The sequence below is a fragment of the Lichenostomus cassidix genome, chromosome 1Aa (assembly GCF_008360975.1).
Source record: "Lichenostomus cassidix isolate B80296 chromosome 1Aa, HeHo_3.0, whole genome shotgun sequence".
Classification (NCBI taxonomy): domain Eukaryota; kingdom Metazoa; phylum Chordata; class Aves; order Passeriformes; family Meliphagidae; genus Lichenostomus; species Lichenostomus cassidix.
The window spans coordinates 24208861-24222826 of NC_139480.1; the positions used below are offsets into that span (position 1 = coordinate 24208861).

Below are 13966 nucleotides of genomic sequence, written 5' to 3' on the forward strand. Positions count from 1 at the left end.
TTGGGCAACATGTGCCAGTGCTTAACCACTTCTTGTTCATCATTTAAATGAAGCTCAAAATCAAGTCAAAGTTTAATGTTTGCAATTTTGGCAATACTTTTAAAAAAGAATTTAAGTAATCTGTAATATTCAGAAAATCTAAACTGAAACTTACCTTAATACCACTGATAAAAGATATCAGAAGCCATGCAACATCCCAGTGGAGAATAAACCAGTCATACTTGGGATGAGACACTGGACTGTCTGGTTTTATAAAATTATAAGGATTTGAGTTTCTACTCCTATTTCATACTTCTTACACAGACAGTTTTAAAAGTAATTTTTATGTTTTGAGAGCTTTACTTACAATCTTAGTATTCCTTTCTAATAGTATATATTTTCCCACACACTTTTTTAATGCATTAACAATATGACTATGAAAATAGGTTTCCCATTCTGCTATGGCTTTACATTGTGCTTTGATTTTAAAAAGTTCTTTACATTATCACTGACTGCTAAAACTTATTTAGAATATAGAAAGATGAAAATCAGGGCACAGATCCATTTTTAACCTCAAAGATTCTGCTTTGTAATGACTGTAACTGTAATGACTGTAAAGGGGTGGAGAGGTTTGCAAAACCATAGCAACATAGATCCCGTCAGCAAAGCTTTAATTAATTTTCTGCTTGTCTAAGTTCAGGACAGGATATAATCACTGAAAGACTATCATACTAAATAAGCACTTCTGATAGACTATTTTTACCCCGTCAGCAATTAGCTGATTGTCTTTCACAGATCTTCCTTTTGCCCAGTGGGATGGCCCCGCAGTGGTTCACTAAGAAAACAGGATGCACAGCGATTTTGGTCTGCCATTAGCAATCTGGGGTCTAGAGAAAGAAAAAAGCAAGCCATTGACATTCAGCTGTTTTCTTGTAGTCGATCTCACTTCCTTATAAAATTTCCTTATTAAAAACAAATATAAAACAAGGTAGTATAGATTTTGGACATTGCAATTTTCTTACATTTCCGATTTAATTTGAAGATATATGATATTATTGATTTTATGCTTCAGGTAGGCTCATAGACATTCTAAGGCAGAAATTCATTGCTTGTTACAAAATGTTAATCGGATTCATTTGAGATAAAAAATTAGTTGGGGTGAAATGCAATAAATGTAGCCTATGTGTTGATCCCTTAAGTATGAAGGACTAAATAGATGCATTAGTTTCTGAATTATTTGTAATGATTTTGCGTGTATCCTCACACATGATAAATCAGAGCTTAAACAAACAGTGCATCATGCACTTTCTAAAACTAACACAAAGATCTAAGTTAAGACAAATAATGATTTAGGTAAATCCCAAATACACATCTAATTTTTGCAACCTTATACAGCATGCATACCTTCCTAACATAAATCAGGAGAAAATCCAAACAGTATATTTAAGATTTTATACAAATATTTTAATGGCATATTATTTAATAATTTTAAGGCTTACATCAAAATAATTAATCTTATGTTCATTACTGCATGGCTTAGTCTTTTTTGTATGACTGAAAAATTAGTTTAAAGAGATATAATTAAAATTATTTTATAATGATTAAAAAGAAAGTAGATACTGCAATATTGTTCAAAAAGATAGATTCTTCAAAAGCAAACTGCTTTTATGGGATATCTATCTCTGCTTATTTATATTGGGGGAATCAAAAAGAAATTTGCTTAAATGACTAAATTTTTTTGAGAAAAATTCTACAAAGCAAGTCTTGCTATTATTTAACAAATATTATTCATGCTTACACAGAGGGCACTTGAGTAAAATTTATTACAAGACATTTGTGACCAGACATGCCATAGGAAGAGGAGAGAGCCACAGGGCTGAAACAACAGTAAGGTTTGTGTATGCAGTGCTCCTCTGGTAGTTAAATTGCAGGGATGTGACATTGATCTGAAATGGGAGCTGTTTGAAGTAGCAACTGTCAATCTCTGTAACCAAAGGATGGCCCAAAGTCTTACTGAATTAGCCATTTTGGCATGACCCCTCTGTTTATAAATCCCCATCCACTAAAAAAGTGCTCTGTCCTCAAGAGGCACTTCAAGAAGTCTGCGCAGGTTGTGGATAGTGAACAGTCATTTGAACTATAGCTTGGACTCTATTGCAAAAATACAGCAATGCCTCATTTAAGTGACTGTACTTGTTACAAGGTGAGACAAATGTGGATTTAAGTGTGAGTGAATGTCTGCTGCTGTTGATATAGTTGGATTTTATTTCTCATTATGCATTTATTTACTCTTTCATGTACCAAAGAGTCAATATTAATTTTAGAGTACACATATGCATATATGTTTGATTGCAGTGATCTCAAGAGAGATTACTCTTAAATGAGAAAAATGTGTAGCATATTTCTGGTCTTTTCTCAGGATCATGGTTATCTTTTCTAATTCTGTTTTTCTTTATAATTATTCAGAGTGTTTGTTCAGCTGTGTAAGGGGAAAATGGTAAATAAATAAAAAATGCATAAGGGTGCGAAACTAAAAAAAAATAAAGTTAATAATTCTATCCTAGTGTTATTAAAGCTGTATCTGTTGTTTTGAAGGGTTTTCAAGTGAGCATATGGATAAATACCGACACAAGCAACCTGAAACTCCAGCAACTCCAAACTATTTCCATTCCTTCACAGGTGCAAACACACTTGGAAAATCAGTCTAGATACCACATACAGCAGAGCCAGAGGCACCAGGTGAAGCAGTACCTGACCCTTGATACCAAGCTGTCCAGCCAGACGCTCTCCCTGTCCCACTCTCACACAATCCAGCCCGTGGGAGTGACCTCCATTCTAAGGAACGGACACATGCCTCCAGTGAGCAATATCGGCACTCCGGAGAGCCCTGTCACCAAGCTGCTGGCCCTTGGAGGCGAACACGAAAATGCGGTAGGGCAGGGCTGGGTAAAGGAAAGGGGAACTGGGCTTTGTCTGCTTATACAAAAACATTACATGACCCACCTTGGACTAGCAGTGGGAAAGAGATGACTTTCTTTACTTTCAAAGGGCCTTTGGTTACAGCACTTGCTTTCTGTATCCTTTTGAGTTTTGTGGATTATTCCTCTGTATGCCTGTGAATAGCTTACTGGAGGATCAAGCTTTCATACTGCTGCCAGATAAAATTTGCTGTTGCATCTTTTTTATATATGTATCATATGCTGCTGTGCATTTTCTGAATATGCACTTTGCAAAGCAAAACTTCTTTTTCAGATGGGAGTTGTTTCTGTCTAAAGGTATTAACCTAGCTCCATAGAAAAAAGTTAAATACTGATTGCCTTTAAGGTATAACTGAAAGAATCACTCATTCATTTTTCAGTTAGCTGGTATATTTTTATATGGGTTATTTTGGGTAAATTGGCAAAGATATGCCAACTTTAGTACCACCATTGATTTTAATAGAGGTGCAGCTATAATACAATGACAGATTCTTAGCCAGTGTGAGATGTAGGTCATAATGGCCTTTAATACTTCAATAGATTTCAAAAGAGACTGTTTATTAGGTAAAAGGGGAACTCCTACAGAAATGAGAAATGGAGATGCTGTATCATGTCTTGGACTTTAACAGAACAGAAGAATCTTACAAATACACTGTGACTCATTTGAGCATTTGGATGTTATGTAGTTCAGCATGAACGAGCCCATAAAGCTTCCTGGAGAGTTCATCTAGGGCCGCTCCATTCCTTCTGCATTGACAACTGACATTTTAAATCAGGTTTATGGATTACTGGAGCAACTTTAAAATGCTATTTTAAATGGCCTTTATGGATGCCTGTGTGACCCCCTCCATGCTCTGGACTGTTCTCAGGCATTTTGGGTCTGATCAGGAGCTTGCACTTGCACCACTCTCTGTCCTGGTGAGCAAAACAGCTGCTTGTAAACCTCTCTCCAGACCTGTGCCTGGTGAAGCCTGGGAGAGTGATAGTTGGTACTGGCCAAGATCCTGGCAGCTTTTCAATGATTTGAATAATCTCAGAGCCACAGGGGTATGACTGGTATAGTGTTATTTCCTAATGTGGATGTGCCCCGTGGCTGAGAGTAGGCTAGAGTTGTATTAGTAAATAATATAGAACCAACACCCAGGTTGGTTCAGCAAACTACAGTCCTTCATATTGTCTAATTGGCAGCATTGCATGGTATCCTTTTGGCTCTGATGGTGCTTCCCTCGATAAGTCTGGGCACAACTCCTGGCACAGCACTTCTCTGTTTTTAGAGATGGGCCATGTGGCCTAAAAGTCTGTGTTGGAAGCTCCCATGTCTGTGTGATACTTTCATTGCAGGGGACCATCTACACTTCCTTCAGCTCCCAAGAACTGCTGATAGTAGAGTTAACAGTGACATGCTCACTGTGGGATCTCTTCCAAAATTATTTTGTGAAGGGAACCAGGCCATAATTGTCATTTAAAACTCATGTTGTACTTTGTCCAAATCTATATGTATCTACAGGTCTGAAAAGTATTCCCTTACTCTGCAAAGTATTTTACTTCATCCCAAGTAATTAATGAGCTATTCCATCTACTTCAATAGTATTTTGCTCAGATTAGGTCAAAAGTGGGACCAGAAGGCTGTCTGGAAAAGTATCCAGTGTACTGCTAAACACAACACAAACCTCTTGCTGCTGATTCTTGAGAGCAGCGTGTAACACTGTGAGAAATGTGGCCTCACTACTTAAATTTTTGAAAGAGTTTATTCACTCTTTTTCAGAGTACAAATAACGATACAAGGCTTAGGGTGGCTGTCTGCCGTTACCCAAAGCGAAGTGCAGCGCTGGGTGCTTAGCCACCCATGTGGGGTAGCCAGAGGCACAGCCTCGGGCTGGGGGACACAGCTTTTATAACCCCAACCCCTCCTCCTTCAGGTGCTCTGATTGGCTTGTTGTCTTCTGATGGATTGGCTGCTTGCCCTGCCCTCTTCTGTCTTAACCATAACACTTAAAAATTAGACATAACATGTTAACAAATAACCATAACAAAAACCTCATAACCCTTTACGAAAGCCAACTCCGTGATTTCATTTATAACAAGCACCAAACCTTGAGTGACTCATACTGTTGCAGAACCACAGGTTCTTTCCAGTCTTCCTGCACCAGTGCAGCAATACACTGGGGATATGACACATTTGATCAAGATGACAGGTCACAGCTTCAACTTAGCAATGCACTCCTGTCATCTGGTTGTGGTGGTGCAATAAGTGGTTAAAATAAGGTCATGGGCTGGTGTTTAAGGGGAGAGATCCATCTTGCTAAACCACGACTGTTTTCACAAGAAGTAAAAAATGTGAATTTTGTATGGAAGTGTTTGAATTGTTTGAATTTTAAGATATAAACTTTTGAAGTTGTGTTATTGCTATAATAGATACTCAAGATTAATTCCTCTGTATTTTCAAAATAACTTTTTTCCATTATTATTTATACTGATTTGTCTTAAAATATTATTTTATCAGATGGAAGAGGTGATTGAAGACATAATCAATATGGAATCAAATTTTAATGATGAAGGGATAGGTTGTTCTGAAACTCCTTTACTAATGCAAAGAACTGTAAGTATTTTGTTGAATTTCTTCTTGCTTTTTATACTAGAAAATGTCTTTGAGTGATTCAAGAACATCACAGTTCAGAGCCTAAAGAAGTATCTGTGGACCATTCTCTTTTCAGTTGCTTGTCTTTTTATCAATAAATATTACAGCAAAGGGCACCAGTGTGGTGGGATGCAGTTGTTTTAAGTTGTCTGAATAGCTCTTGGGGTTCTAGCCCAGCACAATGTCTGGCACATAACCCATTGCAGTTACTAATTCCTGTGCAGTGCTAAAATTATAATGATAAAAAGTCTCTGGACCTTAGAAGACCTTTTAAAGCCTTGCCTAAAGATCCTCTGCCTAACTAAAAAAAGTCAAAGCTGCCCCATGTAATACTTTCTGTGGTACAGTGGTTTCTCCAGTGTCTCATGCTGAAGCAAGGGTGGGCTCTAGTTCTGGATTTTCACATAGACAAGTTGCATTTAGTTGAATAATTTCAAGGACAAATAAGAGAAATGTAACTTCTTTGCAGTAATTAATGTAACAAGCTTCAATTTTATGATGTCTATTTGCAAAGAAATGTCAGAGGACTAAACAAAGGCTATTTGTTTCCATATATGTTCCATATTTGAAGAGGAAGGATGAAGCTTTTCTGGACATGACAACACACAGAGCATTATTACTTATGAAAGTAATACCTACCAGTAACTGTAATGCACTTCACAGAAGGAAGTACTTTGTCCTCTCTGCCCTAAATTATGTCAGGAATTGTTTGTCCTCACGGCTTCAAAATGTACGCCGATACAGGGAAATTTCACTCTGAGGAAGGCAGAAGGATTTTCACAGGCTTTGACAATCTACCAAGTTCATTTCAGAATAGAGAAAGGTGCTTGCTCTTAATCGCCCTCTGGAGGAACATCTTTTTCTGACCTACAGAACTTCTCTAGCTATAAAAATACCTTAGGAGACAAGATCTCTACCATTCTATGTTGCTCACTATACAGTCCAGTATTGCAGCTAACATTTCCATAAACATCTGACATTTGCATGCCAACTAGACAACTAATGCAGCTAGACTGATTTGCACATATCTCAGTACAGAACATAGCAGAGAAATGGTCCCAGGGTAGTGAATTAATACTTTGGCTCAAATTAACATAAGGCAGGGGAGGATTCTTTCAGGTATGATATTGTGGGGTGGTGATGAGAGGCATGAATTCTGGGTTTTGAGTTGAAGTCATACTCCCTCAATACCTTTTAAAACTGGATCATGTTAATCCATGCTAATTCCAGGTTCATTAGCCTTTATCTTCAGCCATGAAGGACATTTCTCTCGAAAATTTATTGAATACCCTACTCTTGAAGAGCAAGGAAATGTGAAATGTCATTTAGGCCTTGCTGGTATCATACTTGCAATGATTTGGGACTCCTGAAGTGCCTCTGGGATAAGCAATGGTATTCGGATTTTCATTTGTGCTGAGGAAGTCAGCAGACAGCTAGGTAAACCAGGGAGTAGCATGCATTTCCAAACCTCTTTGTTCAATACTGTGGCAAAATAAAGCCTGCCTTCAACAAGGCATGCAAACTGCCATCAGTGTGAGGAAATTGAGCAGTGTCTCTGCTTCTTTTGTCTTCTAACACTGTGTACTCTAAAAATATACAAAAGAAATAGGCATATGAAGGTGATCTTGGGCATTTAGCTCTTGCCACTTGGCTTTATGCCACCTTCCAGGCAACATCCTAAATATGCCAGCAACATTTTGGTCATAAGCTGTGCAATAGAGAAAGATAGAGAGGCAGGTAGAAAATAATTTTTTTATATCCAGTTTTTCATTATCACATTAGACATAATGAAATTTCTTTATCTGAGCTAAAAACGTATATATTGCAAGACTGTTGGATGAGGAGACATGATCAGGAATGAGAAAACATCGTTTCCCTGAGAAGACATGCTGGGTTCTTGCTGTACTTCAGCAAAAACTCGTAGTAGCTCTGATGCACTTCTGCACAAGGTGCCTTGCTGTGGTGGCTGACATGAACACCATGGAGTAAGTGAGATTAAGGTGAAACTGAATTGCCTCTGTATCTCTGTATCTGATTTGGCATTGGCTTTGTTTTTAAAATTCTCCAGTGTAATGCCTAAGTATTTTTAGAATTTCTTCTTAGACTTTCCTTACTTGAGATTGTCTTGATTTTGCAAACTGTGCAGAGTAGTCTGCCTGAAATTCTGAAATAGACTGAATGTCTTGGTTTTCAGAATGTGGTATAAGGCTCAGGGTTTTTTTTCAGCAAAATATTTTCTTGAAAATAAAACAAATTCATGAAGCCATTTTTTTCTTGTTCTCAATGGACAGTGACTGAGCAATCTTTCCACTTTTTACAGTGCTACCTGTTGTGTGTTGCAGTGAATTAATGTTTGCTTTAGTTAAATGCACCCATGTACCATTTTAATGGCACATTAAATGAAGACATTGAATTCTGTGAGACCACTCATGTGAATAATTGCTCAAAGGCTCATTGTCTGACCCTGAATTACTGAATTACAGTTATGTATTAGTAGAATCAGAGAAGTGAAAATAAGAGCATTCCTCCATCTCTCATTAAAATAATTACAGCTTTTGAAGAGTGGATTATCTGGCTTTTATTGTGTTTGGATCCAAATTTATAATTTCATGAAACTGTCTGGTTTTGTGTGGTCACCTAAGAATTGTTCAAAGTAGGGAATTTTCTGGCTGTGTTTCTTTTGCTCTTCACCATACCCCAATGGCAGAAACCTACATTTTATAACAATTTTTTGTAAGTTCAATTAAAATATAAGACTAGGTCCTCTTTATGTGCAAGAGGTCTTGATTCTTCTGAAAGTATTTGTAAACCAAATTATACATTTGTTCATAAAGCGTAGCTGAAATAAAATCAGAACTATTCTTATGAACTATGATTTAATGACAACTGTTTGTTCATCATGGAGAAAGTAACATTTAATTAAAAAGGCCCTTGAAAATGACACCAATTAGAACTAATTATTCCTTGTAATAATTTACTTTTATGAAAATTTTATTATCAGACAGCAGTGTATTTATTTAGTATAAGAAAATACTTTTTTTTCTCTAAGTATCATATTAGGAGCAACAGGTTTGTTCCTGACAATCTAGGAATCAGTAAAAAAATGAAACAAATAATATATGAGTGAGTTTCAGAAGTGAACTACTGTCATGTAGGTCAGATATGGTGACAGACATTTGAAAAGTAAATGCTTTTAATTTTTATCAGAAGTTCATTCTTATTCAAAATCCTTACAGTCTGTTTAACATTCTGTAGTGAATTTAAGTTATATTAATGCTTCCAAATGTTCAGAACACAGGAAGTATAGATGTTTAGGTCTGTGAATATAAAACATATATTATGCCGTCATTAAAAGTTTAGGGCAGGTAGTAAAAAGCTCTGCTCTAAATTGCTTTTAATATCTGAAAAAGAGAAATTTAAGAAGTGTTGACTAAAGAAGATGTGCAGAGCGTTAGTCACAGTGAATAGAGACAGGAAAGAGCAGAGTTAAAAAATAGGATCTCTTAATTTTTCAGGGTGTGATTGAACAGTGTGTGATCTTGTGAAACCTGTCTTTGTACTAAATGTTGTTTTATTTTGATAGTATACATATACAGCCATGGGACTCACTGGTAAACCCAGTAATCTAGCAATCACAATGGAGATCTCTATGAAAACAGTTGGCAACTTACCAGTACTTTCATTCAGAAATAACTGTTGCAGTCCAGATAATCACTGTACAACTGTAATAATGTTCTCTACTTGATATGCAGTTCACTAAAACTTATGTCAAAAGCATTAGGAGATTGACTGGCTTGGAATGAGAATGAAGTGAGAGGAAATGAGTGGTCTGCAGTGGCATGGGCCTCTCTTGCACAGAGCTGGGTGGGACCAACAAGGAAAAGAATTCAATCTTGTGAACATTTTCAAGGATTCTAAGTTGTCTTTTTTTTTTCTGGTGCACAAGAAAACATGAGTTTTCAGCATTGTTATTGAAGAAGCCTGGGGAGAGAGGCTCTGTAGCAGTTAGATGACTGGCAATGAGAGCTAAGAAGTAGTTGCAGATCAGTGCTTCAGGCACAGCACAACCATGAAATTTGATTTCAAAAAATCACCAGGAGAGGCCCAGCTGGTGATATGTTGAATCAGTTCAGCTCCACGTTGCTGGAGTAGTCAATACTGAATGACTAAACAAAATGGAGAAGTTCCTTTCAGATTTCTTGGAAGAAAATTGAAAACTTCTTCATAGAAAACCTTTTCAGTGAATTTTTTTTCCACATAGAGTACCAAATAAAGCTGAGAAAAAAATGTTTCCATGTTGATGTAGGAAGAAATGCCTTACTGTGAGACTGGAATATGTTGCCCAGGGAGGTTGCAAATGCCCCAGCCCTGGCAGTGTTCAAGGCCAGGATGATTAAGGCTTTAAGCAACCTGGCCCTGTGGGACATGTCTCTGCCCGTGGCAGGGAGGGTTGGGAATAAATGATCTATGAGGTCCATACCAACCCCTTAACATTTGATGAGACTATGATTTATTTGTAATAGTTAAGAAATGCTTTCTTTAAGTATCCCTTTGAATGACCTTGGCAGCAGGAATGCTGGGAAAAGAAGAATTAAACCATTAATAGAGAAGGGAAGCAAAAGTCCCTGGGCATGCTGGAAGTCAGAGGTTGTACCAGCTGTGAGCTGGGGGAACAGCTGGGCAGGGGAAAAGTGGCACAGAGGGGACTGCAATACTCTGCAAAGGTGATGCCTTGCAATGGGTCACCTCTTGAGGGATCTTGTGAGGCTTCACTGCTTCAGTTTCATGACATCATCTCACAGTTCACTATTTCCCTAAGATTGGGAGCTACTGTCTATTTCCAGTCTGCTTGGGCATCAAGTCAGTGGGATTGCTTCACTTCTGCCACTCTTGCAGGAAAAGAGCTTGTGAAGAAAAGCCTTAGTAGCTGCATGGCTTGCTTTCATTTGGTTTGTTCCTTTGGCATTTGAAAAAGATCTTGTGTTACACAGGTATGGAATAAAATATCAGGACAGGACAGATAGATGTTTTTCTTCTTTAATTTTTATGATTCTATTAACTACATCTGGTGTAAAATTCTGATTAAATCTGTTAACTCTGCATTTGATTTTATGGACACTGCATTTATTGGTAAAAGCATAGTTCATTCTGTCTGCAAAATCTCACTGCTGTTATAAGGTCTTTGAGGTGATGGTTTCTCATCATGACTTAATATTTTTTATTTATATTAATTATTTGTTAAATATTGATGGTGATCTAAATATTTGTTAAATATTGATTGTAATACATCTGGATGGATTACAAAATGTGCTGTCTGTCCCATTCTCAGAAATCATACAGAAGGAAGAAATTCGAGTAGGTATTCTCCAAAGTACTTTATTCAATAATTGCTGCGATTATTCAATCATGAAGTAAACCCAGCTTTCCATGAGAGGTGCATATAGCACTGCTGATCTAGGCAGCCCCCTGCTGCATAATCATGCGTATTTTATATTTAGTGAATACCAATGTAATTTAGCAACCCTTATAAGTTGATAAAATCTTCTAAAGTTCAAAACCATTTTAGAGAAAGGGCCAGAGTAAACATTAACAATCTCATTTGCTTAGGTTGGCTAACTTGAAAAGGCTGCATAACATCAATGAAAATGCTTTGTCAATCACATTCTACACTAGATTAGTCTTAAAGTCCAAGGAAGAATCAAAGTTCACCTAAGTACAGAAACTTCTGTCTAGCACTCTCTGGTATCATTCACAAGTTTAATGAAAAAGAAAAATGAAGGAGAAGGAACAGTTGGTAGCTCTTGAGGAAATAATAGACGCCTCAAAAATAAAACTGGTGAGCAAATATTTTCTTTGTCTTTCTTTGATACTATAAAAGTGTTAGGTAGGAAATTGTGTCTTTCAGTTGTTTCAGTTGCAAAAATCTAACTTTGAAAAACACAAACGCAGAACTCCTCAGGCCTGTTTCCTGCAGCTGGAAGTATCTTTTGTTATCACTGCCACTGCTGTTTTGAATGTCATACGAATGTCAGATGAATTTACCTCATGCTGTAGAAAAGGTCTTCATAGAATAGAGCATACATTACCTTGGGTCAGGGGAAGAACTGTGGTCTACTGTTACATAGCTGCAGCATTCAAAACCTGTGCAAAAAGACCAAAAAGTTCAGGCTTGTCTCTAGCTCTCTAAATCTATAACAGACCAATGTCTATTAATCGTTCTCTATTTTGGGGATAGAACTCTCTGGCTAAAGGGAGCTAAAAGACTCAGTCCTCATGCAACTGTAATAAATTTTCCATAACTCTGTAATTGAGGGAAAATTTCTTTTTTCCTCTTTGGTTTCCTCTTTCTAAAAAGTAAATAGACAGAAATGGAAGTATTATTCTAAAATACACAGTTTCTATGCAAGTACCTTTTACAAACATGGTCTTTATCTCAGATCTTAACACTTGTTTAACAGAAGTAAGAGAAAAGGATAGTTAAAACAAGTTTCTAATTCTCCCAATATGCATTCCTTATTAATTCCAAGCCCCTGTGCAGCAGGATTGTCCAGCAAATTCCTGCTCTTTGAGGCCACCAAGAAGATTCTGCTGTATCCCAAAGCCTGTGCTGTGTCTTGTGTTGTTGTCTGTATACAGTCTGCAATGCAAGACTTGAAATCCTTAGGAGATGACAGGTCATAAAGAGGATTATATTAAGCTCACTGGTGTCTGCAGCATATAGGTTATGATCCCTTCTGGAGACAAACTTTACAAATTTCTGTCAATGGCATTTACATAGGTTGATTAAAACATTTGTGAGCTCAGAGGCAACAACAGTGGCCACATTATTCTCCAGGTGCAGTCAAGCTTCTTACTGCAAGACTAAACTATATTATGGAAAACACAAAGATTTCTTGAAGTACATTTTGAAAAATAAACTCGTGAAAGTACAACTGTTTTTCTTAGCGCTTCCTTCTCCATCAGCCTAGGCCTTCCATGACATTTAATACACATGTAAAGTAGTTTATGAAGTAGCTGACTATTTAGAATATATTTACATTTTTATTTAAACATAATTATATTTACAATAGAAATAAACATTTGTGAATATATCTGAAATCAAACACTACAGAAGGGATTTTCAACCAAAACTAAATTCTGCATGTTACATCCATGTGAACGCACTAGAACACAGAAATCTTACTGTAATATGTTCAGAGATTTAGGTGTTAGATGAACTCTAAGAGGACATAATATAAGGCATATAATATATAGAGTGTATGATATAAATACTGGTGATAGAGATATTAATACATACACACACAGAAACACAGACACATACATATATATTATATATATATATAAATATATGTATATATATGTATATTTTTATATATATATATATGAGAAAATGCTCCATATTCTAATCCTGAGAAAAATGTTGATTTTTACTTCTCCTCCAGCCTCAATTTTTCACCTTTTTTTTGTGCTGACATTAGGTCATTGTTTTTAGAGGAAGAATTTGAATTATTTGATATATATGTTTACATACAGTATCCAGAAAATGGAAGGGAGGTGGAACCAGGAATTAGAACCTTAGCTGATGTTACTAGTGAAATAATAGTGAAATAGCTAACAGATCTGTCATTTACTTGGAATCTTTGGGTTTCAGAGCCTGTGGTTTAGTGGGCAGTACTCTCATGACTTGATTTCCAGCTGCAAGCTGGATGATGACATTATTAGTGCATCACTTCAGTTCTGGACTGTGTCTGTTATATTAATTTTGTGATCAGAAAAGACAAGGACAGTTAAAAACATAAAATTAAAAGATGGTAATTGAAAGAGAATATACTTCTGGCAAAGGGCTGATTCTCCAGAAAATTCCTTTGCTTGGTCATATTTGATCAGACATTTATCTAGACAATGGACTCCTCTGTATATGATCAGGGCAGAAATGTACTATGACTGGAATATGAACAGAGTTCATTTTTCACTGATGAATAATGAACCAGCTTGATGATCATTATTCGAAGATAAAAAATGAACTAGTTTTCATGCATAATATATAATATGTAATATAATATATCTGAACATTAAGTCCCTGGTTGAGGATTGTGTAATTATGAACCATGTTAAAGATAAATATAGAAGGAGATACAATTTGTTCAGATGAAAACAAATCTGAGAAGGATAGTATTTTCTGCTGGTCTCTTTATATAATGTAAAGAGAAACTGGAACATTTTTGTATTGTTGTTGCTGAAGACCATATGGACTCAAATATAAGAATTTTGTATTGCAATTACAAAAGGACCAAGAAAATTTAGCTGTAAATGGGATCTTCTAGATTCTAAAACCACTATACTATAATTTCTTTGGCAATTGACTGTGCAA

General features: G+C 36.4%; 1 protein-coding gene across 4 annotated transcripts in view; it reads left to right on the forward strand.

Annotated features, from left to right (window-relative positions):
- TFEC (transcription factor EC) overlaps positions 1-13966 on the forward strand; it is a 151007-nt gene that overhangs the window by 111992 nt on the left and 25049 nt on the right. For all 4 annotated transcript variants that reach the window (XM_085042780.1, XM_085042793.1, XM_085042788.1 and 1 more), the window contains 2 exons: positions 2659-2910; positions 5461-5556. In XM_085042780.1, the coding sequence (XP_084898906.1) occupies positions 2659-2910; positions 5461-5556 (348 nt within the window). The remainder of the gene's footprint in view (positions 1-2658; positions 2911-5460; positions 5557-13966) is intronic.